The following is a 26,429-nucleotide window of genomic DNA, read 5'->3' as shown; positions in this document are numbered from 1 at the left end:
TGAATGACCTTGCTGCCTTCCGAACAGGCTGTGTAATTAAAGCTGCACTTCATGCCCTGTTCTGCTGACCCATAATGCTGTGAATTTGAGAAGCAGGTCCTTCTGCCCTCTGCTCCGCCCTGTTGTATTCCAGCACCGCCATTGATGTCTGAGGAACGCTGTTATTTTCTGGAGGCCGCTGGGAAGTGTAGGCGTGTGAAAAGGAAACACTGCTTGGCACGGCATTCTTTCACATCCCGCCCGGTATATTTGGCCTGGCAGCCAATAATGTTCAGTTTACGCAGATCCTTTTATAGGCTGCTGCTGGGACATAAGGTTAGATGTTTACTGTTAAAGTCAGCCCTTGTCCAGATGGTCAGCGGTCGGCAGAACAGTGTCGGCAAGTGAGTGACTACTTAAAAGTAGCGCCACTACTAACTTAACATTTGTAAGTAGCTCAGCTGTTGCAAAACAGTGTAGCATTTCCAGTAACAAGCCAGTTTTTCCAACAAGTGGTGTAGTAAGACAGTGCTGTTTTGTCACATTGCAGTTTGATATGCAGAGGCCATAATTAAATTTGTTCTGTTAATCTATTTCAGTAGTATCATGTATTTTTGTTACATGATGCTCTTTGTGACTTTTTAACCATTTTGTTACATAAATCCAGTTTTACTATTTAATTAGAATCAAGGACATATATTTGTTATCAGTACTCAGTACTATATATAATATAATATCTAATATAATATAAGCTTTCAATTACACTATAATGTTGAATGGTTATAATTAATAAATGTCTAAAAATCCATTTAATAGAGACTTACTGATGATATGAGATGTAAATAACGACTTTATGTCGGATAATCAGATATTTCTTTTAATTTTATTATTAATTTGTTTACGTTGCTCAAATAGAGTGCTTAGCCAGCTACAGAGAAACTGGTAGCCAGTCAACAGACAAGTGACCAATTCTGAGTGGCGACGTCACTTCACGGATTCTACCAGCGCGATTCAGCACAGTTAGACAACCGTGCCGAAAATTCTGGGCCGAGAGCTTATTGTAATTGTGCCGTGCCGAACTAGGCTTAGGTGGAAACACAACTGGAACAGTTCCTTACCATTCTAAGAATCGTTTGGCCCGATGGTGGAAAAGTGGCTAGTGATACTAGTGCTTGGTAAAAAGCCATTATGCCATTAAGGAGATTCAATTTGAAAGTATAACAATATAAAAATATCTTAACTTTAATGTTAGGTGTGATTCATCATGATTAATTACAGAAAAAATATATTGATTAGTTAATTGACAGTGTGATTGACAATGTGATTGATTAGTTAATTGACAGCATATTTATTATATTATATTATATTATATTATATTATATTATATTATTAACCCACAATCCAACAATGCATTTGTTACTGTATTTGTTCTTTGTTAACATTAGTTAATAAAAATAAAGCAGTTCAATAACTTTAAATATCATCAGTGTAGTTAGTTACATTTTATTTATTTATTTTTTGATTGTAATTTAAGATTTTGTAATTTATTTTAAAAGACTTTCTGGTCACCTTGCACTTTCAGCTCAAGTGATGTATGAATCTGACAGCAGCAACAATTAATATTCTGAATCTGTCATTTACTCATGTCATTTCCAAACCTGTGACTTTCTTCATGACTTTCTTTCCTCTGCAGAGAATAAAATAAATTGCTTAGTATTTATTTGTCCTTTCAATGGAAACCATTTTTATTACCAACATTTTACAAAATATCTTTTTGTGTTCCACAGAAGAAAAATTTAGTCATGCAGGTTTGGATTGACATGGAGGTGAGTAAATGATGACAGTTTTCATTTTTGGATCATTTACCTTCTTAATAATAGTAGTTGTCATATCTACCTTCCTCTTCTGTATTTTCTCGTGCATAAGCGAGTTATAAAGACCTGGTTGGTGTGTTTATTTTGTTTAAACATCACAGGCATCCTAATGAAACTTTAGGGATTTGATTCACAGTTCCAGTTGTGATTCCTAGAAAAACAGGAAATATCCAGACAAAGGGAGGAAGTGAGGTGCAGCCTGGGAGAGGACCTTTTTTTTTACCCTCAGTTTGACCCATTGAGCATGCTAAATTAAACCATAATGTTTTCACTTTTTTACTCTTGGTGTACTGATGTGTGACGGCTATACTACACCACAACATCTCAGAGGTTTTCACTGAAGAATAATGCTCATAACCGATCTGACATGGTTCAGGTGACTGTTAATGCAGATTTTCTGGGTCTTGTTTATATCAGTCTATATTTTCTCTTTGGGTATTGGGAGTGTGTGTGTCTCAGTGTGTAATGTTTCCTGTATTTCCTCTGCAGGTCTGTATGAGCTGTTGTCTGTATTGCCGTCTCAGCTGCAGCCTCATGTTGAGAGTGCAGATGACCGCTCCTTTCTGCACGCTATGTTCGGGGAGAGGAGTCTACATTCATTGGTCAAGGTGAGTGTGTGTGAGAAATGCTAGACATAAACTACTCGAAGTCTTGACATAACACATTAGGTCACTAAATCATTGCATGATTGTAATTTTAAGGATAGTGTTTTTTGTATAATTGGTTGTATAAGTGGTGATCTAAAGGCACATCCAGAAAAAGTTAAATCAGTGATTATTGAATGTGAACCATTTCAGACTTGAAATCGGATATAGGCTGTATGCCCTGTTGTCGTTTTTGTTCCTAAATCTAAATCTGTGGTTAAGGCCAGTTTTAACTGTGTTTGTAATTTAATTTCTTCTTTCTCTTATTTACATTTACTCTCCGGCTTGTCTTTTTGAGTGTGGATTTACACAAGTTTTCACATGCTACTTTTGGGAAATCAGTTTAATCAGGTTGTGTTGTGCCTGTACTTATCAGCTTTCACTTGTTTTACCTGGAATTGCTTTGATTTTTCTTCCCTTCATTCTTTTCATGGTCAATCACTGCTGTCACTGATTCTCAGATACTTGTCCTCGTACTTAATACATAGTTCACTGGCCATATTGGTCCCGTTGTACACACTGTAGACTGAGCTGGCCTGTGCACCAGAAGTCCTCTATATAACAGTCTACCCACAGAGGCAGAAGAGGTCTGACAGGCAGGACAGCAGACCACAGTCTAAGCCAAAGACCTCTGTTCTCTTTTCTCCATGCAATTAAAGCAGGGTTTCACACATGTCCCACTGCACTCTGTTGCTCTGCCAAGGTGCCACTCCAGAGAGCCTTACAGGAAATCGGACACAACCTGTAATTTCCACCTAGGTTCAGTATGTCTGTGTGTGATAAAAGGGAAAATTAAAGAAAGAGAAGGATAATTTGGAAACTTTACTTTTTACATTTTTTTTTTTTTTTTGTGGGAAGTAAGTTGTTCAGTAACACTTAAAGCCTTTATATATAATGTACTAATAAAAGTATTTTAATGCATTTAACTATGCCTTGTAATGCACCTTATAATGCATTGTTTTATCTCATGAATACTCGTAACCACAGTTATAATATACACTTTTATAAAGTATAATACATTAAAACACATGACAAACAACCAATTTCAGATGTAACAAGGAATGTACAAATATACAATGCATTTTAACTTTGGTTACAATTATTTCTAAAACAATAAAATGCATTACAATGTGCATGATGAATACCTTTATAACGCATTATACATAAAGGCTTCAAGTAAGTAGTTCAGTGTATATTCTTTGGGAGTCTTGAAGTCGTTGTGGTGTTCACACTACGTGACACTACGTAAATGATCCGCAACAGGGGGTTACACAATACACGAGCTGACAACAACTCTGTCACCCAACGACTTTATTTGAAAATGGGCATTGGGAAGAAATTTGATTACATTTTGAATTAAATCTAATTAAAATCAAATGAACCCTTTCACACAAGTTTAAAATATTCTGGCTGACCTCCCAGGCCACCATTAGAATGTTTCCTTTATTGTTTCCATGACGACGTGTCATGATTGTCACGTGACACACCACGGCCACACTGTATGACAGATGCATCACTTTTCTCACCATGTCATCAACTATCTGATTTTCCGATTCTCATATATTTGCAGGTGAGTGTTTTGTCATTTAAAAACCTACAACATAATCTTGATCTTAATCTATAACGCGAGATGGGCGCCGTCTTGTTTGTCTGCGCTTTAGTTCAGAGAGTCATGTCAGTCGGATTTATAGTGAATTGCATGTGGCTGGTGAACTGGGAGAAGAATAGTGTGAGCTTTATAGTTACTTACACAATGTGTATTTGATGTGAATAAACATTGGCAAATTATAGGCTATTTGAATGGATTGCTGCTTCCATAGACATCAGTGTATATTTCATTGGCTGTTGTGTCGCGACACATGACGCCACAGGATATCGAGTCGGCCGACAGCTCCAGATATTTAGCATGCTAGATATTTTTCTGGCGTCAGTGAGGTGTCGGCGACACGTCAGCGAGCCTCTTTGATGCGTCGTTGAGTAGTTCATGATTTTGCATGATTTTCCCCCCCCATCACAGCCCGACCTGTTGGCAAGCTTGTTAACTTGCAAATCAGGCTTAAAATCCTGTAGTGTAAACTTGGCATTAGGGTATAGGATAGAGGATAGAGACTCTCTATCCTAAAAAGTTTGATCCGATTTTTTTTTTTTTTTTTAAATAATTTTTATAATTTTTTGTATCTCATGAATGAGGCATTTATATAGCGCTTTCCTATGTACAACTGTACACCCACAGCGCTTTACAATCATATCAGGAGTCTCTCCTCATCTACCACCAGTGTGCAGCATCCACTTGGATGATGTGACAGCAGCCACAGTACAACGGCGCCAGTGCGCTCACCACACACCAGCTGTAGGTGGAGAGAAGAGAAATTGAAAGAGCCAATTCAGTGGATGGGGATTATTAGGAGGCCGTGATTGGTAAGGGCCTATGAAGGGAATTTGGCCAGGACACCGGGGTTACACCCCTACTCTTTACGAGAAGTGCCATGGGATTTTTAATGACCACAGAGAGTCAGGACCTCGGTTTAACGTCTCATCCGAAGGATGGTGCTTGTTACAGAACAGTGTCCCTGTCATACTGGGGTGTTAGGACCCACACAGATCACAGGGTGAGCACCCCCTGCTGGCCTCACTAACACCTCTTCCAGCAGCTACCTGGTTTTCCCAGGAGGTCTCCCATCCAAGTACTAACCAGGCTCAGCCCTGCTTAGCTTCAGTGGGCAACCAGTCTTGGGCTACAGGGTGATATGGCTGCTGGCATGAAGATTGGATTATTTTTTTTTTTCCTCCAATTATACCCAACATCAAATCTTTGGGTCATAAGCTTGACACAGCTGTCAGATCAGCTGCTAATGGCTGCGGTTTTCACCTCTGTGCATTTCTGTAAGCGTTATTACAAGATGAAAACAGATTAAATGCAGACTCATGTATTCAGCCCTCCAGGGCCAATCTGGCCTTGTTTCATGCATTTTCACCATGGAAAAGGCAGTTTGGGACTTGGAAAAAGTTTAGCTAGGATCCAGTAACATCAGTGGCAAGGGAGTAGGATAGCAGTTCTCATTTACTAATAATTGTGTGGATTGTTTTGCATTTTAAATTATGGCTAATTTACAACAGGCATGTATGCTCATTAATTTGTTTTTAACCTTGATCTAATGTTAATGCGGGGTGTTCTAAATGAACCGTGTGCCTGAGGTTTGTAATTTGCATAAAACATGCCCAAACCATCTCCATATATGGCCTTCTTTAACAGCTCTTTTACTAAAATAAAATGTACAGTGTCACCAATTAATTTTAGCATTACATATTTGATTTAAAAGTTGAACTCACTATATGCTAGAAATTGTATCCACTTCATATTTAAATGACTTCTGTTTGTTACATTAAAGGGGACCTATTATGTAAAATTCACTTTTTAAGGTGTTTGAACACAGATGCGTGTCCACAGTGTGTGCGTAAACAACCAGCCTATCATGGTAAAAATCCACCCAATACTTTTTTTTATAATCCCCATTTATCATTTTCAATCACTCAGAACACAGTTTGATATTTACCCATACTCCTATGTAAGAGTAGGGAAACCCCACCCGTGACTGGTGATGATCTGCCCTGTTAGCATAGACACACCCCTGAGTGAGAAGTACAGAGTCCACCATTTCTATGTACTCGCTGTATTCAGCTACAGATATACAATGTCTGTACCAAAAAAACATTACAAATGTTCTGTTCTCCATAGACTATATGGAGCCTCATATAGTCATCTGAGTCACTGAGGACACCGTGATTAAAGATATTACTCAAGGATGGATCAGTACAAACTGTTTGTGATCCTCTCCAAGCAATACTGGTGATGGCAGAGAGAGAGCGCGCGCACTTTATTAGAGTCCATCTGAGTTGTTGTACGGATGTAAAGTTTACCAGTTTATTATGCACCCCCAAAAGGCATAAGGTAGGTCTGTATATATTTGTTTCCTTTTGTAACGAGTGTTTTTGTAATTCACTGTGCATGTTAATGATATTGCGAGGGAGAGTTTATAGATAAAAGACTTTAATGCGCACTTCTTGTACTGTGTTTTATTCAGCTCTAATGGTTATTTTCTGGAGTGATAACGTAAACGTACGCGTCATTTTTTTTGTGTGATGTACAATAAACTTCATAAACTCATCAGTAAAGATTTGGCCATCATTCGGATGGGTTCACTACAACAGGCTCGTACTAATAGTGGATAAAAGCAAGATGACAACATAAGATATAAATGCAGTTACACTAAACTATACCTGTTCTGTCTCCATGCAGCACATATTCTCTGGCTCTGTAGGCATCATTTTCAGACTCCGATTCGAACTAAACACAGCTACAGAGTTTCTGAGATTATTAGTGTGTGAGATTGTCCTGTCACCAGAGCTTGGAGCATCAGCTCTTGAAGCTCTGCCCTCTTAGGCCATGAGCAGCAGTTCATTTGCATTTTTGCTCAACCCCAAAAAGTGGCAAGTTTAACATGTTATAAAAAATTCTCTGGGGGGTATTTTGAGCTAAAACTTCACATACACACTCTGGGGACATCAGAGACTTATTTTACATCTCTTAAAAAAGGGCATAATAGGTCCTCTTTAAAGTCAGTGTGTGACTACATAAAGTAACTTAAAAGAGGTACCTCACTACTGGCAAAATGGGCTTTCACTAAAACTAGGCTGCCTATACAGTAGAAAGTAGGGATGCACCGATATTTATCGGCCAATTTTTGCTCAATTTACAACCATCGGCATATCAGCTCTAGCAGGAAAAACGGCAATATAACAAACCGCTGGTTTATAAATTAACTGTGTGAAGGCACTGAGCTGTATAATGTTTGTTGCATAATCCTAGTGCTGTTGTCTGCACTTTAAAGTTAATCAAATAACAAAAGATTGCACGCTATTTTTGACTAAAGAACTTTTGTAACTTTCATAAGTGTAGCGGACCCCATCTGAATAATGTTTTAAGTTTATTGCATCTGTTTTCACTCCAAACAAATCGCCACAAAAGCTAAACATTACAGAGCACAAGAAGTGCTCATTAAACTCTCTCTCTCCATTGCATTATCATCAATGTACAGTGAATTACATAAAACACTTATTAGAACTAACAGTAAATAAATACATACAGATATTATGCCTTTTCGGCATAACTTTAAATCTGCAAAATAACTCTGAAGAACTGCATGTTCTCCTTGTCAATCCGTAGACTAGAACACCCATCAAAATAAGAGTCCCGCCTTAGTAAAGGATAGTGCAGATCTCATACATATTTAAACTTAGAAAAAAAAAATCTTCTAATTTGTTTTTTTATACATTTTAATAATTACAATAGTCTGTTGCAATAAAGGATTAATATGTATTTAATTTTTACAGTTAAGAATATGCAGTTATTTTACGTTTGTTTAGTTTTTCTGTCCATAACTTTTAAACCTACCTAAAAAGCACTGTTTATTTCATATATATCTTTGTTCTGTTGTCTTTATGTAGGCCTGCTGAATGTTAAATGGATCCAATCGATGTTCATTAAAAAATATTTGATGATGCAGCAAAAAACCAGCTAGTATATTTTAATGCAGGTGTTTTTGAACTTTGCTTATTTAAAACATGATCAAAATACTATCTATTTTGATGACAAAATGTCAAATAAGAGAGGAAGTGACAAATATCGCTATCGGACAATAATTGTTTGTTAAAATCGGTATCAGTATCGGCCCCCAAAAATCATATCGGTGCATCCCTAGTAGAAAGGCAGGAAAAAAATTGAAATCAGTGCTACCTGACTAGAGAAAAAAGGCTGTTGCCAAATAGGTAAGAAAAATTTAATCGCCCATAATGCACTGGGCATGTTGACATCCAAGGCCACTCCCACCAGTCTGCTATGTATACGCTTACCAGAGTCAAGTACTGCCTTGCTTTAGTAAGAAATACTTCTTGGCAAACTTTTAGGCCCTTTCCCAAATGTCACCTTAAACAACGATTGGCTGTCAGACGTGTTTTTTTAAATTTTTTTATTAATATTGATATTTGCATAATGTCGCGAACTGCCCAATCTTATGATGCTCTCAACATTTTTTTTTTGTTTGTTTGTTTGTATTTCTGGTCTGCCTGAAAATCCCCCAATTCACACTGCATAGGAATATGTTGAAAATGCTCCCTCTGCTCCACTCGCTCCATGCCAATGGACACTCACTGTAAGTCCACAAGTCCGTAAGTGCAAATGAAGGCCCTGTCCCAAATGGAATCCTAAGCACTCGCAATCTTTCTCCAAGTCCACACTTTCTTGACGTAATGCTGCTTTCGGGTAAAAGTCTGCTGCGGAGCCCAAGTGCACATCGAGGGTGCGTATCAGCCGTAAAGGAGGCGCTTACGAGGCACCTTTCTGAAACCTACATTGACAAATGGGATACCCTACGGTCTTGTGGACATAGGGATAGTTCACCCAAAAATGAAAATTGTTCCAACCATCCAACCACAATGGCTGAATGTTTACTCTGAAGGTGCACTTGTGGCCGGGATGCAAAAAACATTTCTTGCCAGGTTGCTCAGGGCAAGGAACCGGGTGAATGCCACCACTGCAGTCTAGCTCACTTCAAGATTAAGCGTGGATATGCCGTTGTCAGAGGATGTCGGAAGTGGTTGGGCTATTTTTATACCGCCCGCTCCCATCCGAAGTACACCAGAGTTACCGACTGTTACCGTCTTTCATTTGGAAATTTAATCATGTGCTGCAAGAAATCTCATCGAGAGCCATGGAAATGTAGACCTCGAGACTGAAGTAATGCTGCTTTGCCATCACAGAATTAAATTACTTTTTGTAAAAAAAAAAAATAAATAAATAAAATTGAGACATTTTAAATTGTAGCATTTCATGTTCAAAAATTTCCTTTTTTTTTTTTTAATCAAATAAACAAAACCAAACAAAATAAAATAAACAATTGTACACCTCACCATCTGTAAATCAACACACACCTTACATATTGCATTTGTAAGTCAACCAATTCAACATCGCAGACAGTATCACATCCAAGAACTGGGTCAGAAGGTTCACATCTTCACAATTGGAAAAGGGCTACCTGAGAACAGTAGGTATGGTAAATTTCAGTTTATCAACTTGGCAAAACCAGTCATAAAATCACTTCCAAACTCACTATATTAAAGCTTTCCATTCAGTCAGGAAGTTCAAATCTCACACTTATCTACATGTCAGTTTATAGCACAGATGGAGACGTCTGCCCTTCTGTTGAATGTGAGACGCTGAAAATGTATTTGTTGGAGTCCCCGCCGCTGGCAGTTACGGCTATACATTTTCCTACTTAACACCGAGCCACCATATTAATGTTTGTGAAGTCTCTTAAAGAGCAGCTGGTGTCTGATTCCGATTCTTTATAATCCGTATTCTGCATCCAAAATAAATTCCCAAAGTAATACAAGCCTTCTGCATTCAGTGTCTGGACTCTGCGTTCTCCAGAGTCAACAAATGCATATCTCTGTTCACATATGCACACATACGCTTGAGTGAGCGTGTGTATTTTTTATGTGTGCACACATGTGCGTTTGTCAGGGAAACTGAATGTGCTTGGGATGGAATGCAGACATATATTATGCAGTATATGTTTAATCCATAAAGTCACTGACGTATTACATTATACTCGCAACAATTAGAGCACTAATGCTTGGTTACAGACTCAAACAGGGGTAAGGCCTCATCTAAGGAATAGTGGAGTATGTCTCATACAAGCTCATACAAGATCATATTCTGCCTTTACAAGATGGGCACCTTTTTTTAACATCTTTCGTAGGGAAAGCATGGGCTCTGTTTGCCATTTTTGGATGATCTCACTGTTCACACAATACTGTAGCTGCCATAAATCTGAATTGGCGTATTTCAAGTGCCACACATGCAGTAAATTGGTGCCATTCCTTCTGCTTTATGAGTTGTGAAAATGGATATTAGAAATGAGGAATGCACTGCAAAGATTTTTGCTCTTCATTTCTGGAATGGATATGCTGGTTTAAATGTTTGTTATTTAAGTTGAAGTTCTGACATGGACCTTTTACCCAGAACATTTACCAGTGTATCCGCTGCACTCTGCTTGATGTAGTCAGAAAATAAAAATGTCTTCAAAAAGATGAGTTTAATAGGTGTGTGTTGCACCCGTCTTGTACGGTGGGGTTTGTGTAAACATCCCTCTCTGACAGGCATCTCACAGTCAAGCCCATCTGTCTGCAGGCCTTTCCTGCTTGCTCTCAGAAGGTCTGCGATCAGTTTGAGCGTGAGGTGATGAGGTGCAGTAGGGCCGCCGGTGCTGTTCTGGGCCGCGCAGGCCTTGGACCATCAGGGGTTACTCGATCCTGCTGCTCTGGTCACTGTGAGACAAGCGGAAGAGAAGAGGTCAAAATCATTTCAACGTTATGGATGTTAGCAGTAGCCCAAAGCAGAAATACTACACTGTTAATGCATACCATTGCCATACACTCAGTCTCTCAGTCCCATATGCCTGCATGATGTTTGTGTTTTCCATCAAATGTGTTTTCCTTAATTCCTGTTCATTTTATATATGTGAATGTATATCTACGCAGGCATAATAGGCATCATGCTACCTAAAAGTTAAGCATTTTAATTAAAGCCCAGGTATACTTAATTTTCCATGTTCCGCTTCATCTCATGCTCAGTTTGGTACATGTTTGATCTAGTGGACTTTGTTTTCAAGTACTCGAGTCACTCGCACATGCGCTGTTGTATACACACCGCCCACGCGGTCACAAAAATTGGGCTGCACACGGACTGGGTGTGCAGATGGGCGTGAACCCTCCTGATGACGAAAATTACGTGCCACGGACAGTGTGCGGAATGTATACTTTGGGCTTTATGCTGCTTACCATGAGGCCTTGGATGCGTTCGAAAACTTAGGTAGCTGACTTGCTGCCTTATCAAGCAATGACTTGTAAGGCAGCGTTTGTGCATGAAGGCATCTCATGAAACGGATTTCGGACAGACTTCTGAGGCAGCGTAAGTTTAATGATCTACAGCAATATAGCACGAGCTTTGGTGAGAACTAAACAAATATTTCATTACTACAGTAGTAATTTCTCACTAGAAATGACATCAAAAGTAGAAAATGTTGGTCAAACATGTACATTTACTCACAGACTGGCCAGCAAATGCAACTTTCGGATGCCATCTTTATTTTTCTAGCTCAACTGTCACAGAATGGAAAGCACAGGATTATGGGATATCAAAGGGTACATTCAAAAATCGATAAGATGAAGGTATCTCAGGAAACAGGAAGTGGAGCTAACATTGAATTCGGACGTGCCTTGATGTCTTCCTACCTTGAAATGTGTCCTCTGAAGTCAGCATTTTCCAGTTTTTGGACGCAGCCCCTAATTTTGGGGTTCCTTTGCAGAGAAAGCAATCCCAGATTGCACTGCAGTGAGCTCAGGGGGGAAAAAAACAAACACAATGGCGGACAAAGCGAGGCAAATGTTAATTTAAAATCTTAATTTATTGTCGTAAAATAATTTGAACTATTTGTATGATGCATTGAGGAGTTCCTTATATACACTACTGTAACTTTTGGGGTCAGTAAGATTATTTATTTATCATTTTATAATTTTATTCAGGAAGGATTTATGTTATGTTATTATAAAACAGAACAGTTATTTTTGAGGGAAAAAATGCAGCCTGGGTAAGCATAAGAGATTTTTTTTTTAATAAATATTAAAAAAATCTTACCAACCCCCCAACCTTTAAAAGGTATATTCGTTGTTCCAAATCAGTCACACATGATGCCTAGTACTAGTACCTAGCAAAATAGCTCCTTAGGTTTTGAAACTGAGCTTTTATCTCGGATGCTTTCTATACGCAACTCTCTCTTCCTTCACCTTTTTCTCCCTGCGTTGTCATATTCCTTGAATTCCACATCAAGTTTCCTCTCCTCCGTATCTGTCAGCGTTCAGTGTAATTGTGTTTAAAGCTGTGTTTGTTTGGCTGCAGAATGCTCTTGGAGGACCCAGAGGCCAGACTGGCTGCCGTTTCTCTCACCTGCTTATGTTCTCCGCTCGTGTTTTGTCAAGGGCCTGTGGGTATTCAACGTCTGGTCCAAGAGGATTTAGACAGTGCTCCATTGTAGCATGTGATCTGAACCCTGACCGCAAAACATAGTGTTTATCGAAGCATTGCTTTGTTTATTCATATTTTAATACTCATTACTAAAGTGTCAATTATGAGATGAGAAAAAACTGCATAATTTTATGATGACTAGTAGAAGGAAAACCTGTATGTCATGTTTTTAGGGGGCGTTCACATAAGACACATTATTTTGTTGAGAAACAGACCGAATGTTACCATTTGCAAGGGTCTTTATGCGTTTTTAAAAGCTGAACTATTTAAAACTGGCTTCTAGCAACCAGAGTTTTATTCCTTGCTTGAGGTCCTTTGCCAAGCTCCAATTTTTCTATGTGCAGCTAAAATTGCTTCATTACATTCATCAGTCTGGCAGTTCTACCAGGTGTCTGAAAAGGACAATAAAAAAGGACCAGAAACTTGTGATCGTGTCATACAGTGCAATACTGTATACATCAAATTACATTAAGTATAAATAAATAAATAAGTACATGATAGAAGGCTTCAACTATATAAAACTATATAAACAAGTCTACCTCACTAATCGACTCATCAACGAGCTTTACAGCTGTGACCAGTTCACATTGTTCTCTGTCCTACTATGCAAATTTCGAGTCCGAAAAATGAAGCGATTGTTTGTCGGTCTGCAAGGCCTCTGTGATGTAGTGGAATAATGGTGCACTAACGCTTGATGGTATTACTCTGATTCATTGCTCTCATTTCCTGCTCTCTCTTTTCTGTGGAACGTGAGCTATGATCAGTGTAAGGGCTCTGTAATGGATTTTAAATGTCTGCTCTCTGGCGCTCCTGTGTGGACAGGCAGGTATCTGGAGAACGGCCCGAGCTGTAAATAAAGGCATTGAATCTCACTCAGCCTCTGATGGAATCTAAACTGTACAGAGCAAAACCGCTCCGCCACGGCTCAGACGGCCTAAACAGATGTCGCTCCCTGGAATGCGCAGGGACCGGACAGTTACGTTCCATCCTTCACCGGATCCCACATTCCATTCCTCCTCCACTGAGTGTGTATGAGTCTGTGTGTGTCTGAGTGGATAAGAAATATTTATGTCTCTTTTCTTTGCCTGCAAGTGTGTTTGCCGGTGCGCGAGAGATTCCGCTTCTACACCGCTGCTGTAGTAACAGACGGTGACCCCGCTTGGAGTTCAGTACATTTTGAGGGTTGCAAACGGAGTGACTCAGAAAGCACAGTTTGTCCGTCACGGGCCCTGACTACGGATCTTACACGGCCAAGCTTCACCACATCACAAGCGGCTCTGGAGAAGCAGATCCAGAGAAATGGTATCTTTGGCTCTCTCTGCTCTGGTCGATCCAGGCTCATAGCGTTCCCTTCCCTCTCCGCTTCGCTATGACAACTAGCCCGGTGGCGGAGCCGTTTGTCTTCTCTTGATAAATATTTAGTCCCCTTGGTAGCGGGTGAATTTCTCATTCACTGCTGTGTGCTGTTACATAATATTTCACAGGACAAATTCCAGTCTGAACGTGCTGGTAGCTTCTGCATGGCTCTTTACCATGATGTTGTCCTGGTAACACAATTTCAGCAAGAATGAAATGGTTGAACAGATATTTCAACACACAGCTGTTAAAAACATGTCAGAAGACAGCCTTTTTTTAAAAATTCTACCACAAATTCTACTTTTTAATTTGCATGTTAACCATCAAAATGGATTTTTGTTTAAAGTCTGTTTTACTTCCATCTGATTTGTATTTCAGAGAAACAAGATATCAGAGAGAAAGAAACAATGTTGGGTGGGGCTTGTTTTTATGCAATAGGAATATCTATCGATCGATTGATCAATCTGTCGTTCTGTCTATCGTTCTGTTGTTCTATCTGTCATTCTTTCTATTGTTCTGTCATTCTGTCTATTCTTTCATTCTATCTATTCTGTCGTTCTATCTATTGTTCTTTCATTCTGTCTGTTGTTCTTTCATTCTGGTTATTCTGTTGTTCTATCTATCATACTGTCATTCTATCTATCATTCTGTCATTCTATCTATTCTGCCATTCTGTCCATTCTTTTGTTCTATCTATCGTTTTGTCATTCTATCTATCATTCTGTCATTCTATCTATTCTGCCATTCTGTCCATTCTTTCGTTCTATCGTTCTGTCAATCTATCGTTCTGTCAATCTATTGTTATGTCGTTCTATCTATTCTGCCATTCTGTCCATTTTTGTTCTATCTGTCGTTCTGTCTTTCTATCGTTCTGTCGTTCTATCTATCATTCTGTTGCTCTATCTATTCTTTCTGTCGTTCTATCATACTGCATGTATTTTAGATTACTTTATCTTTAAAAACATGAAAAAAGATGAGAGTAAGACAATTTAATTACAAATTTCCAAATTTTCATGCAGTACATTATAATGTTATGCTGCCTAAGTTTACTTGTAGCATTTAAACTGATTTTAGTTTTTGTTGTTTTATTTTTTATTTATTTAGGTAAAATGATTTATTACAGATTTATTAGTTTTTGGCCATAACATGAAAATAATTATTGGTGTACTAGTATTGGTCAGAATTTGCCATTGCGTCCTTAATTTGACTATTGGTAAACTATCGAATAGCCATGTGGCTTTAGTGATATGAAAGGTAAGTAATTTCAAAGAAAAAAGCAATTTGTCCAAATTTGTTTAAAGATTACATTAAAAATTACATTTGGTTGTTTTCCAAAGATAAATAGTTCTCAATAAGTCCAGGATCATTAGGAAAGTAAACGGGGTCAGTTTAGATTCTACATTGACTTTAAGTGATCGCTCTGTTTCCTGTTTCTCTTCCTCTGCCTATTAGATCCATGAGAAGTTACAGTGTTATGAAGACCGTGCACCGACTCCAGTACTGGACAGCGCCGGCTCACTGGCTCAAAACGTGAGTGAACCACATGCACACACTTCCTGTTAAAAAACCAAAACACTTTTATGCTCATAAACTTTACACACTTCTGCATGGGTAAACGTGCACACACATGCTCAATGTGTGCCTGTGAAAACACATACACAGACGTCTCTCAGCATGTCTAGCTTAAGACGGACTCCAGGAGGAACTTGTCATTAAAGGAAAGAGAAAAGATGGATGGATGTCTGGGGCAGAGAACACAAGTAGATGGGCTGCAGATGAGAGTGCGAGATGAGGCATGGAGTATTGTGTGTGTGTGTGTGTGTGTGTGTGTGTGTGTGTGTGTGTGTGTGTGTGTGTGTGTGTGTGTGTGTGTGTGTGTGTGTGTGTCTGTATAAGACATTAGTCATCAGTATTATAAAACACTCAACATTTAAACTCTCAACGGCTTGCATAATGTAAACTGACTACTATATCAACATGGCCACATAGACACACACACAAACACACACACACGCAAACCTATGTCAACTTGGAGGAGTTTACTCTGGATATGATCTCAGAGAGGAAAGATAGAAGGAAAGAACACAAAGGCAATTTAGAGAAGAGCACCTCAGGTCAGCACTGATGTTAAGATGGCCAAAAATACTTTGAATATCCAGACTATTCAGAAGTGCATTTTTGCATTAAAAGATGACGCACCTTTTCAAACAAAGTGTTGTTTTGTGCACTAATCTGCTTTCTCTACTGATCCAAGAAGAGCTAATGAGTCTGTTTCCTGCTCGCTCATGTCTCAGTGGGCGGCGGCAACAAGTCCTCTCGTGTTTCCATAAATCTTGACTTCCGTTACGGAACTTTCTCAACCTGTAGCTCAGATCCGCACCCCACAGATTTACACTTTCCTTTGGTGTCCCTAAAGGTCCCACACAAGGATAACCCGATATCTGCATGTGTGTGCGGATGCGGTCCATCAAAGGGTCGAACAGCCAAAGCAACCAAATTACTCGGAGCCCCCTCCTGTGTTTTTTCAGACGTATCGTTTTCATCCGTTACTGTGAGGAATATACGGCATGCTGCTGTTTTGAACGCTGTAGTGGGTTTGCCGCCGCCACTCATTCGAGTGTTAAGTTTCGCTAATGGAGCTTTAATTTATAGTGTAGCATAAAATGCCATTTTAACCTCCGCCTGGCCTGAGATGCTGTCTAGCACTGACACAGCAGGCAAGCTCCTCTCATGCGCGCACACATTTCCACAAAAAGATTTAGCAGAGATGAAATACACACATTCTTCTGAACGGCAGTATATCCTATGAAGTTAAGCAGCAGGTGTGCAGTTTTTATTCTCGCCACAGGTTGGCAGTAAAGAGAGTTACTTCCACAAGCAGTTCTCAGTCTGAGTCAAAACAATTGCCAGATTACAGTCCTCATTGTGTCCCGGGTGTCTTCCATTAGACTGTGGAAAAATGGAGCGATCCAGAGCCTGCTGGATGATACTCCACTCCACTCATACCTCTCAGATGCAGAAGTCTGTTCTGGAGACGTCAGTCAGACAAATGCATAACAACTATGTCAGATTACACCAGAGCAGCAAAACGATATCCCTGATTGATTAATAGAAACCGCTTGTAGAGTTATTTTAGATGATCATTCTATTGCCAGGCATATATATTTTACAGATGGCACAAGCCAGATGTACTGTGATTTTTGCTGTCTGAAACTAAATTTGCAGATCCTAAATGATTTCTTTTGATTTAAGACAAAAGGTCAGCGTGACATTCTCACTGATTTGCAATGAATATTAGTCAGCAATTTATTTTTTTGGGCCACATTATTAAAGATCACGAAGCTGTTTTGAAAGAGATGACGTTTCTAGGTTGATTAACCACTAGGGGTGTGATGAGACTGGTAGCTCACAAGATTGAGTTCACGAGAACAAGACAAGATTTTTACACGGTATTTTTAAGAAATCCTCAATGACAAAATACATGACTAGAAAAATAGTCTGCAGGTGCATTTGAAATAACTAATCATCTTGTAATGAATGTCATTTCAGTTCTACTTTCTGAGTACGAATTATAATATGTAGTAAAAGACGACAATTTTCAAGCACTGTAAAAGGTTTTGCCTCAAACTGACTGGCTTCTCTCCTATATGATTTCATATGAAAACTCCTTTTTTCTACAAATTGATCATAGAAATAAAAACAGTATAAATAAAAATTAACAGTTTTCTCTTATTCTTATTAAATGCAAACAATAAGTGCAACCACAATCAAAGTACTCTCTCAAAATTCAAAGTGCAAATAGAGAGCAATGTTTTCTTCAACTATGATACAGAGCTAAGAAATCATTACAGCTACACAGCCTATAGCCTAAAGGCCCCGATATACTTCAAACTAAATCAAAGAATGAAATAATGTGACATTTCAAACAAAATCAGGCCAAAAAGTTTTTCGTTTTCTTATAGGGAGATTGAAATGGCTTGCCAAAGCGAACTCGCAGGAAAAGTTTGCTCCAACTGCAAAACACCTTTGTACTACCATTTGGTCCGTGACAATAACGTAATAGGAGGTGTGTGCTGAGGCTCCACCTTCTTCCACGTGGAACTCTTCTCTGACTCATTTCATCTGTTGAGTTTGTTAAAGGAAGATAGCCACTTTAGTACAAAATGATAGTACAAAATGAAGTTGTGCTTCTGATGAAGAGGCACTGACACTGTTTTTCATGTTTGATACTGTAAATCTGCTTGTTTTTAAGCAGTCGATTGAATAAAATGGCATATAAATAAATGATGTGACTTTACTGGAATTCTAATTTGCAGAGCTCGTGCTAACACACCCACATGCTTTTCTTATGTTTTCTATAAAAAATGCTGTTTTTGTTGTGTTTGTTTTGTTACTGAGAGGAAAGTGCACAGCACATATTTACATATTCTTCTAACATCACTCTCAGTAGTGTGGGTGGTGTCAGGTGTTCGATAACATCGAACGACAGTATATCGCTGCTCATGTATTTCGAACTTCGTTTTACCCCTAAACAAAGAACGAAAAACAACTTTGCCATATGTATATCAGGGCCTTAAGTGTACTTTGTGAATGTAGAGTGGCGTTGCTGAGCGCACATTCTACAAGGTAAGACATTGTCAGACGCTTGGGCTCTGTTGTGTAACGAATCCTTCGCCATGGTCTTGTCAGTCATCTCGTGACTTACTCTTGTCACGTGATCAGTGAACTCTGATTCCTGTTGCACTATGTAGGAGTCTGCAGATCATGTTGGATGAGCTGGATGTGATTAAAGCGACCATTATCCAACTGAATTAAATGGTTTTTATTTGTATAAAAAGCAAAATTACAGTGATGGAATATGCCAAAGCTACATTTACGCTTCGTAATGTAGCGGTGGTATATTCTGTCCTGATTTGACCCTCACTCTCCGTTATGGCAATTTTGCAAAAAAATCAATCTATAAATAATTAAACTAAATTGCAAAGTAATTACTTAATTGATATTTTAATGGGCAATAAAAGTAGTAATTATAGAAATAATTTATAAATGGAAATATTAATCCATTGATAAATGATTAAAAAAAAAGTTGCAAAATCAACATAAAACACTCAAGTACATCATTTAAAAATGTTCATTCATAAAGAAACAGCAGAATTTCAAATTATATTTGAAAAAGCTGTTTAAAAAGAGAAACAAGTAATTGGATTCACAAACTGAATTATGAATATAGGTTTTAATCAGGCATTCCATTACCTATTTGCATGTCCATTTCCTCACTGTTTTTCCTTTTTCTATTAGCTATTCGATTTTCTTAGTCTTTAGCTTCTCCTTTTAGACTTTCCGTGACACTTGCACTGGTAAAACGAGGTAAAACAGTGAAAATTAGCTATGGTGGGATGGATGTAACAAGCTCTCTGATAGGGCTGCACGATATATCGCATGAGATTGTCACGCGCATTTCATCAGTAAAGCCGGTTCCCTGATTACCGCTAAATCGCCATCACCTGCTTTCAAATGGAGCGGCATTTAATAGACAGAGCCGTAGATCACTGAAAACCACGCAATATCGCGTTCATTATCGAAGGCGATTCATCTGCGATATGAACGCGATATTGCGTGGCTTTTCAGTGATCTACGGTTCTGTCTATTAAATGCAGCTCCATTTGAAAGCAGGTGATGGCGATTTAGCGGTAATCAGGGAACCGGCTTTACTGACTAAATGCGCATGACAATCTCATGCGATATATCGTGCAGCCCTACTCTTTGATTGGCTATCACCTGGCATGTCAGGTACAGATGTGTAGATCGCCTACCCGGTGATCAGTTAACATTAAATGCGGCATCTTTGCAACCCATCACCATGGTGAGGCCCGTGCATATAACTATCGAAAGATAGTCAAAATTTGTGTGTATTTTATCTCTGTTTTAAGCATTGAAATACTGTTCTCTAAACCCTGTGCGACGCTAAAATAATGGCGTCAGGTGTTAATGTCACGCGCCAGGAAATAAGCAAATTAATTTGCTCATCTATATAGCACTTAATGCAACCTAATGCGGTTGAGGAATCTATGACAAGTCGGATCATTCAGTTGCCGTTTGGCAAAAAAAAAAAAAAAACATTCAAAGGAGGAAAATTGTTTACAGTTTTTAACCCTTTGAGCGGTACGGTCCCACATATGGGATTTTTATTTCTGTGCCCTCTGGGCGTACGGTCCCACATATGGGATTTTTATTTCTGTGCCCTCTGGGCGTACGGTCCCACATATGGGATTTCGAACGTTCAGCGACGTCACATAACTGCCAGATTCAAACTGTGTTTTCGCGCTCTGGCTGCGAGACGGACGCGCGCAGCTCTTGTCATATATCACAACTATGCAGTGTTTTCAGCCACATAACATTTCTTTTAAGGTTTCAATATGCATAAGCACTATTAAAACAATATATTTAGAGTTTATAAAATACACACTGATGTCAGACATCAGTGGAAGGAGCAATAACAATCCATTCAAATACAATTTTCCAACATTTATTCATATCAGACACACATAAGTAACTACAAAGTTTACTCTATTATTCTTCCAGTTCACCAGCCACTTACTTGCATATATTTCGGGAGAAACTGATGAATTCACCTGCTGTAAATCCGACTGACAGGACTCTGTGAACTGCAGCGCAAACTAAGATGGCGGCGCCCATCTCGCGTTATAGATCATGATAAAGATAATTTATAAAGGTTTTTAAACGACAAAACGCACTCACTTACACATATTTGAGGATCGGAATATCAGATAGTTGATGACATGGTAAGCAAGTTTGTGAATATTTTAAATAAACAAGGAAAAACAAAATAATAGCGATCCATCTGTCATACAGTGTTATTGTGGCTGCGTTCAGTGCTCGTGACACGCATGACGCGTCGCTATGGAAACATTAAAGGCAAACGTTCTAAAATAACGGTCGCCTTAAAAAAACTCACTCTGGGGGGACAGTTAGAATATTTTAAACTCACGCTCGAAAGGGTTAACTGTAAACAATTGAAAATTGTTTACAGTTAAACAGTTTTAAACAATTACAGTTAAACAATTTTAATTGTTTAACTACCATTTTATAGATCATACAAAAAAAGAATGTTTAATATATCAGTAACGGAGTAATTTCTTTTGAAAGCCAGTTGCCCTTTTGGACACCTGTGTGTTGCTGTTACCCATTTCATTAAACCCTAAATTTCAGTGGAGATTTATGATTGACTTTTCTGTTAGAACCACATCATAAGTTACGTTTCAATTGGGCCCATGGACCCCAACGATTGCCGCTTACATCTATATTTTACAGTTTAAAATTGCTTTGTAGTTTAAAGTAGCTTATTTTCAACAGTTATTTTTTTTATTTTATTTTTTTACATCTGTTTATTTCAATTATTGTAGTATTTTTCAAGACAAATAAACGTAATTCAACTCAACTTCATTCATTATGGACTTTAATCAATACAACAATGGAATCCTAGTTACCAAACAAAGAAGTGTTTAAAAATATCCCAGTGAGCCCAAGAAGTGAGGACTTTGTTTTAGTGTATTTAGTCACCACACCACAAGTATTTTAAAATTACATTGTAAAAGAAAAATAGCGTCCCACCACATGTTCTAAATATGCTGGAATGAACATGTAGCTTGAATGTAAAAGGATGAATATGCTACATACTGTATGATTCGATTATTAAAGTTATTTACTAGTTATTTTCAGAGAGCTTGTTCATGCCACAATAGCTAATTTGCACTGTTTTACCTTGTACCTGAACTTGAACTTTGTTGCAGTTATGTACATAAGTTCATTTATAAATTATTTTTATAATTGATTTTTGTTGCCCAATAAAATATCAAGTAATGAATTACTTTGCTATTTAGTCTATTTATAGATTAATTAACTTGTAAACAAATTTATTCATGCCTATTGTACAATTAGTTATTAATTAATGAAATGCTTTATTTCTATTTCCAAGACACTTGTGGTCCTCCATACTTATCCAGTCCTCTGCAAAGCATGATGGGAACTAGAAATCCACTACTTAATTTACAAAGTTATCAAGACAATTTCATTAAGTTACTACAACTTAATTTTGAAGAAAAAAATCAATTAAGCAGAAATTTGAGTTTAAAATCACACAATATTAAGTTAATGTAATGATTAATATTAGTATGTTGGCTGAACTAAAAAAAATGTCTGCAACTTAATAGGTTTAATTAAATAACTAAATTAGAATTTTTAACTTTGTGATAACAGGTCACCTGAATTACTTTTTAGAGTGTGCAGTACATGTGCAAAAATATGGTCATGAAAGACTGATCCATGTTCTGTGCTGTTTTTCCTCCATATGTGACCTCTGCTTGCCACAACATTAGCTGCAGTTATTGGTATGTATCTATTGTACACGACGGAGTTTGTGTGTGTCACTAAGGGTCACTGTCACCATTACTCAACTGAACATCACCTCCCATTTGGCTGGTTACTGGAAAAGTCTACTGACATCCCAAAAGAGTGATTCTTTAAACACTGATTACAGCATTTCAGCAGACACACACACACACACACACACAGAGTGAGTGAGGTCAGTAATAAGGTTGTGGCCCAGGAGTAACACTTCAAATGGATCTGGGGAACAAGCCCATCTCTCTCTGTCTTTCTCCTCGCTTAGAGAAACGGCAACGTGTCTCTGTGCCTCATTTAGTCTGCATCTGTGCTGCTATAAATCTCTCAATCTCTTAAACATACACACACACTCTCCACCTGCTACCTGCCACAAGGGAGACATTTATACTCCAATTATTCATAATGTATGTGTTCATGTCTGTATGACCAATGCATGTGTTCATGGATGTTATAGATGCTCATGTTCTCTTGCTCTCTGGTTTCTGTTTCTTTCACACTATCTCTCTCATCTTTTTCTTCAGTTGACGGAGGAGCTTCAGGGAAGAAGTGCAAGTAATGAGATCAGAGAGCTTGTCAAGCTACTGTCCAAACCACATGTAAAGGTAAGAGAGTTAATAAACACATTATTGTTAGCACATATGCCTTCAGATAGAACACTGTAAAGGTTGAACACATCTACTAATGCTTTATTAAATTTATAAAAAAAAATAAAAAAGAATATGGAATTACACAAATGAAGTTTGGGAATTATACTGTATATATTCTTTTTTTTTTTTTTTTTTTTTTTCAAAATTAAATCCATAATAAATATTATTATAAAATAAATAATTAAAAGTTTAGCAAATTACTTTTTTTTATAAGGAAATGATGCCACAGTTTCTTTTTTTCCCTCCCATTTAACTATACATTCTTATTTCATTTAACTTTTCCCTTAAGATTGAAATAATTTTAAGATTATGAAAATTATTTGTTTGCCAAAAAATTTGACTGATTGTGTAAGATATAAAGGTTATTGAAAGAAGTCTCTTGTGCTTGCCAAGGCTGCATTTATTTGATCAAAAATACAATAAAACAGGAATTTTGTGAAATATTATTACAATTTAAAATAATTATAAAATGTCATTTATTCCTATGATGGCAAAACTGATTTTTTTTTTTTTTTTTTTTTTTTTAAATCAGCCATTAATTACTCCAGGCTTCAGTGTCACATGATCCTTCAGAAATCATTCTAATGTACTGATTTGGTTACCTTTGTTAAAAACAATTGTACTGCTTATTATTTTTGTGGAAACCATGATTTTTTTTTTTTAGGAGTCTTCGAATAAAAAAAAAATCAAAAGAACAGCATTTATTTGAAATAGAAATCTATTGTAACATCATAAAAGTTTTTTTTGACACACTTAATCAGATTGATGTATTTTTGCTAAATATTTTTAAATTCTTAAAGACTGGAATTGTTGTTCATCTCACCTTTAATCTGTAGTCTGGCTATATCATCATAGTACTCTCCGCCCTTATATTCCTATAGTCTACGTTCCTCTCTTCCTTAGTCTCTTTTTCTTTCCCATATGCCTTTAACCCAGTGTTTGTTGGTGCTGTGTAAAGCGCTAGCAGATGGCTTCTGGGGACTAGAATGGCGTCTCTGTACGATAGTAACTGTATCACTCTCAATTAGTGTTGAAATGATCCATTCCCTGTGACCAGACATAAATCAGAACCTATTAAATGATCTCCTTCCTCCTCCCTCCTTTATGATTCACACATGAAAAAACACATTTTACTCATATTAGACCCGCTTACTGACTTATATTGACATTGATGAAAGCGGCAATTACGGCAACCCGTGTGTTGCGGAAAGAAAGAGCTGCTCTGGTCTGAGTGAGAAAGGAGCGAGAAAGAGGAGATGAGTGGCTCACGTTTGTGTAGGAAAATAGATAGAAGTGTATTGCTTTGCCCTTTTCTCTTGCGCTTGTGTATGTAGATTTTGTGCAGGCGTGTGTATGGGTAGTTAGTTCAGCAGGTTGAATAATGACTGTTCAGATGACAAACTCTTTCCTAATGAGAGCTGCATGCCCAGTTACATTTCCCAGACTTTATTTGAACAAGTTCAGCAATTTGTTATTGTAGGAGGCCCACTATAACTAATTAACATGCGCACACACATACACACATTGCAAGAGTACATGAAGAAATGAGTTACTGCTTTTGACCCTCAGTTCACTCTTTTGCCACCTGGCCTGATGTTGAACCCAGTTCTTCCAACCTCAGGAGAGAGTTTAGCTCCACAAAACACCCTTTATATACCTATATGTGTTGGAGTGTGGTTGTGCATGGCAGGATAGTGAATTTAGACTGGGTTGGTGGAGAGTAGACAGACTCTGTGGCAACAGAGTGGAGCTATTATGCTGCCACACAATTTCACTCATCAGGGAAATGTGAAGACAATGTTTTAGATTGGACTAATCAAATGTAAGGCAGAGAAATGTTAGAATTTTCCTGAAGTAATCCTTTCCATGAATGGATAGTAAAGTCAGATTTCAGTATGCAGTCCTTTTTCAGAGTTTTAAAGGTCCCGTTCTTCGTGATCCCATGTTTCAAACTTTAGTTAGTGTGTAATGTTGTTGTTAGAGTATAAATAAAATCTGTAAAATTTTAAAGCTCAAAGTTCAATGCCAAGCGAGATATTTTATTTAACAGAAGTCGCCTACATCGAACGGCCAGTTTGGACTACATCCCTCTACTTCCTTCTTTAATGACGTCACTAAAACAGTTTTTTGACTAACCTCCGCCCACAGGAATACACAAGAGTTGCGTTTGTAGAGTGTGTTTGTCGCCATGTCGTCGAAACGCTGTTATTTTCGTCCCGCAGTTCAATCACCGGGTCTGATTCCGGCTCAAATTGATAGGGTAAAATTAAAGACATGTTTACAATAACACTGAGCGCATGCATCTCCACGTTATGGTAAGATGTAGAAATGTAGAAATGCACTGAATTACTTGATAGGGACTAGATTGACATGAAATTTGATTTGAGTGCAGCTTCTCAATGTCATTAATGAAGTTACTAAGGTGTGCTGATATTAAAGTTCCAGCCAAGACTTATGCTGATAATTATTTTCATGTTATGACCAATAACTGATAAATTGCAGATACTATACCAATTTGTGTAAACCTCTAAAAATTAAAACAGGTCATTTTTACAAGGCATCATAACAGTATGAAAAATGGATAATCATTTTGAGATTGGCTGAAGGGTTACAATTAACAGTGTTATTAATTATTAGAGTTTTCAAAGATTAAAAGCATGTTCTTTTTGTTTTTTTAATGAGTGGCTTGGGGTCGGCATGGCAACCTGATGCTTTCCTTGGCCTCACCATGTTTTAGGAAAACTCCCAAAAACCAAAACACAACGGCACATCGATTTTACCCTCAGAGAAGGAAGACAAAGAAAGAGTAATAGGGAAAAAATGTGGTTGCAGATGGTTAATGCTTTGATGCTTTAACAATATTTATACTGTGATATTTTATTCTAGTGTAAGTGTAACACTATCTGGTGTAAAGGCTTTTTTTTATTATTATTTGGTTAAAGAATTGATCTGGTCATCTGGAAGAATGGAAGGAATGGCAACTAAGTTACAATTTAAAAATCTTCCATTTCAGTTTGCTTAAAGTCCCCCTGTGGTGAAAATCAAGTTTTTAATATTATTCAAATGTCTATCTGGTGTTTTTAAGCATGTGCAAATTCATAAGTCAGCACCATTGCTGAGTATTTTCTCTTTAAAACTGGTGTTTCTGACGTCACAAACTACCTTGTAACAAATCATATCAACGTGCCGGCGGACTTTAGCATATCATTAACTGACCGCACAAGGGAGTCTCAAAAGAAGGTTATCCCAGTATATTTTTCTGTTGATATGAAAAATCGGGTAGATTTAGCAATATGGCGGGTGTATGATGCATATTACGATGTTATGATGAACTATATGCCTTTCTCTACTGATGTTCTGAGTT

At 37.8% G+C, this 26,429-nt stretch overlaps 1 protein-coding gene and 1 pseudogene across 6 annotated transcripts in view; one reads left to right on the top strand and one right to left on the bottom strand.

Annotated features, from left to right (window-relative positions):
- mpp7a (MAGUK p55 scaffold protein 7a) overlaps positions 1 to 26,429 on the top strand; it is a 141,656-nt gene that overhangs the window by 48,020 nt on the left and 67,207 nt on the right. For 4 of the 6 annotated variants that reach the window (XM_048171689.1, XM_048171692.1, XM_048171691.1 and 1 more), the window contains 4 exons: positions 2,343 to 2,461; positions 15,447 to 15,524; positions 22,391 to 22,402; positions 22,940 to 23,020. In XM_048171689.1, coding sequence (XP_048027646.1) covers positions 2,343 to 2,461; positions 15,447 to 15,524; positions 22,391 to 22,402; positions 22,940 to 23,020 — 290 coding nt within the window. Of the gene's footprint in view, positions 1 to 1,937; positions 2,230 to 2,342; positions 2,462 to 15,446; positions 15,525 to 22,390; positions 22,403 to 22,939; positions 23,021 to 26,429 lie in introns of those variants that run through there. The other 2 variants (XM_048171694.1, XM_048171693.1) reach the window with 2 other exon arrangements.
- Positions 5,140 to 5,256, bottom strand: LOC125256061 (annotated as a pseudogene).

This window comes from Megalobrama amblycephala, linkage group LG20 (genome assembly GCF_018812025.1).
Source record: "Megalobrama amblycephala isolate DHTTF-2021 linkage group LG20, ASM1881202v1, whole genome shotgun sequence".
Taxonomy (NCBI): Eukaryota; Metazoa; Chordata; class Actinopteri; order Cypriniformes; family Xenocyprididae; genus Megalobrama; species Megalobrama amblycephala.
This window is presented reverse-complemented; position numbering and strand designations above follow the sequence as displayed.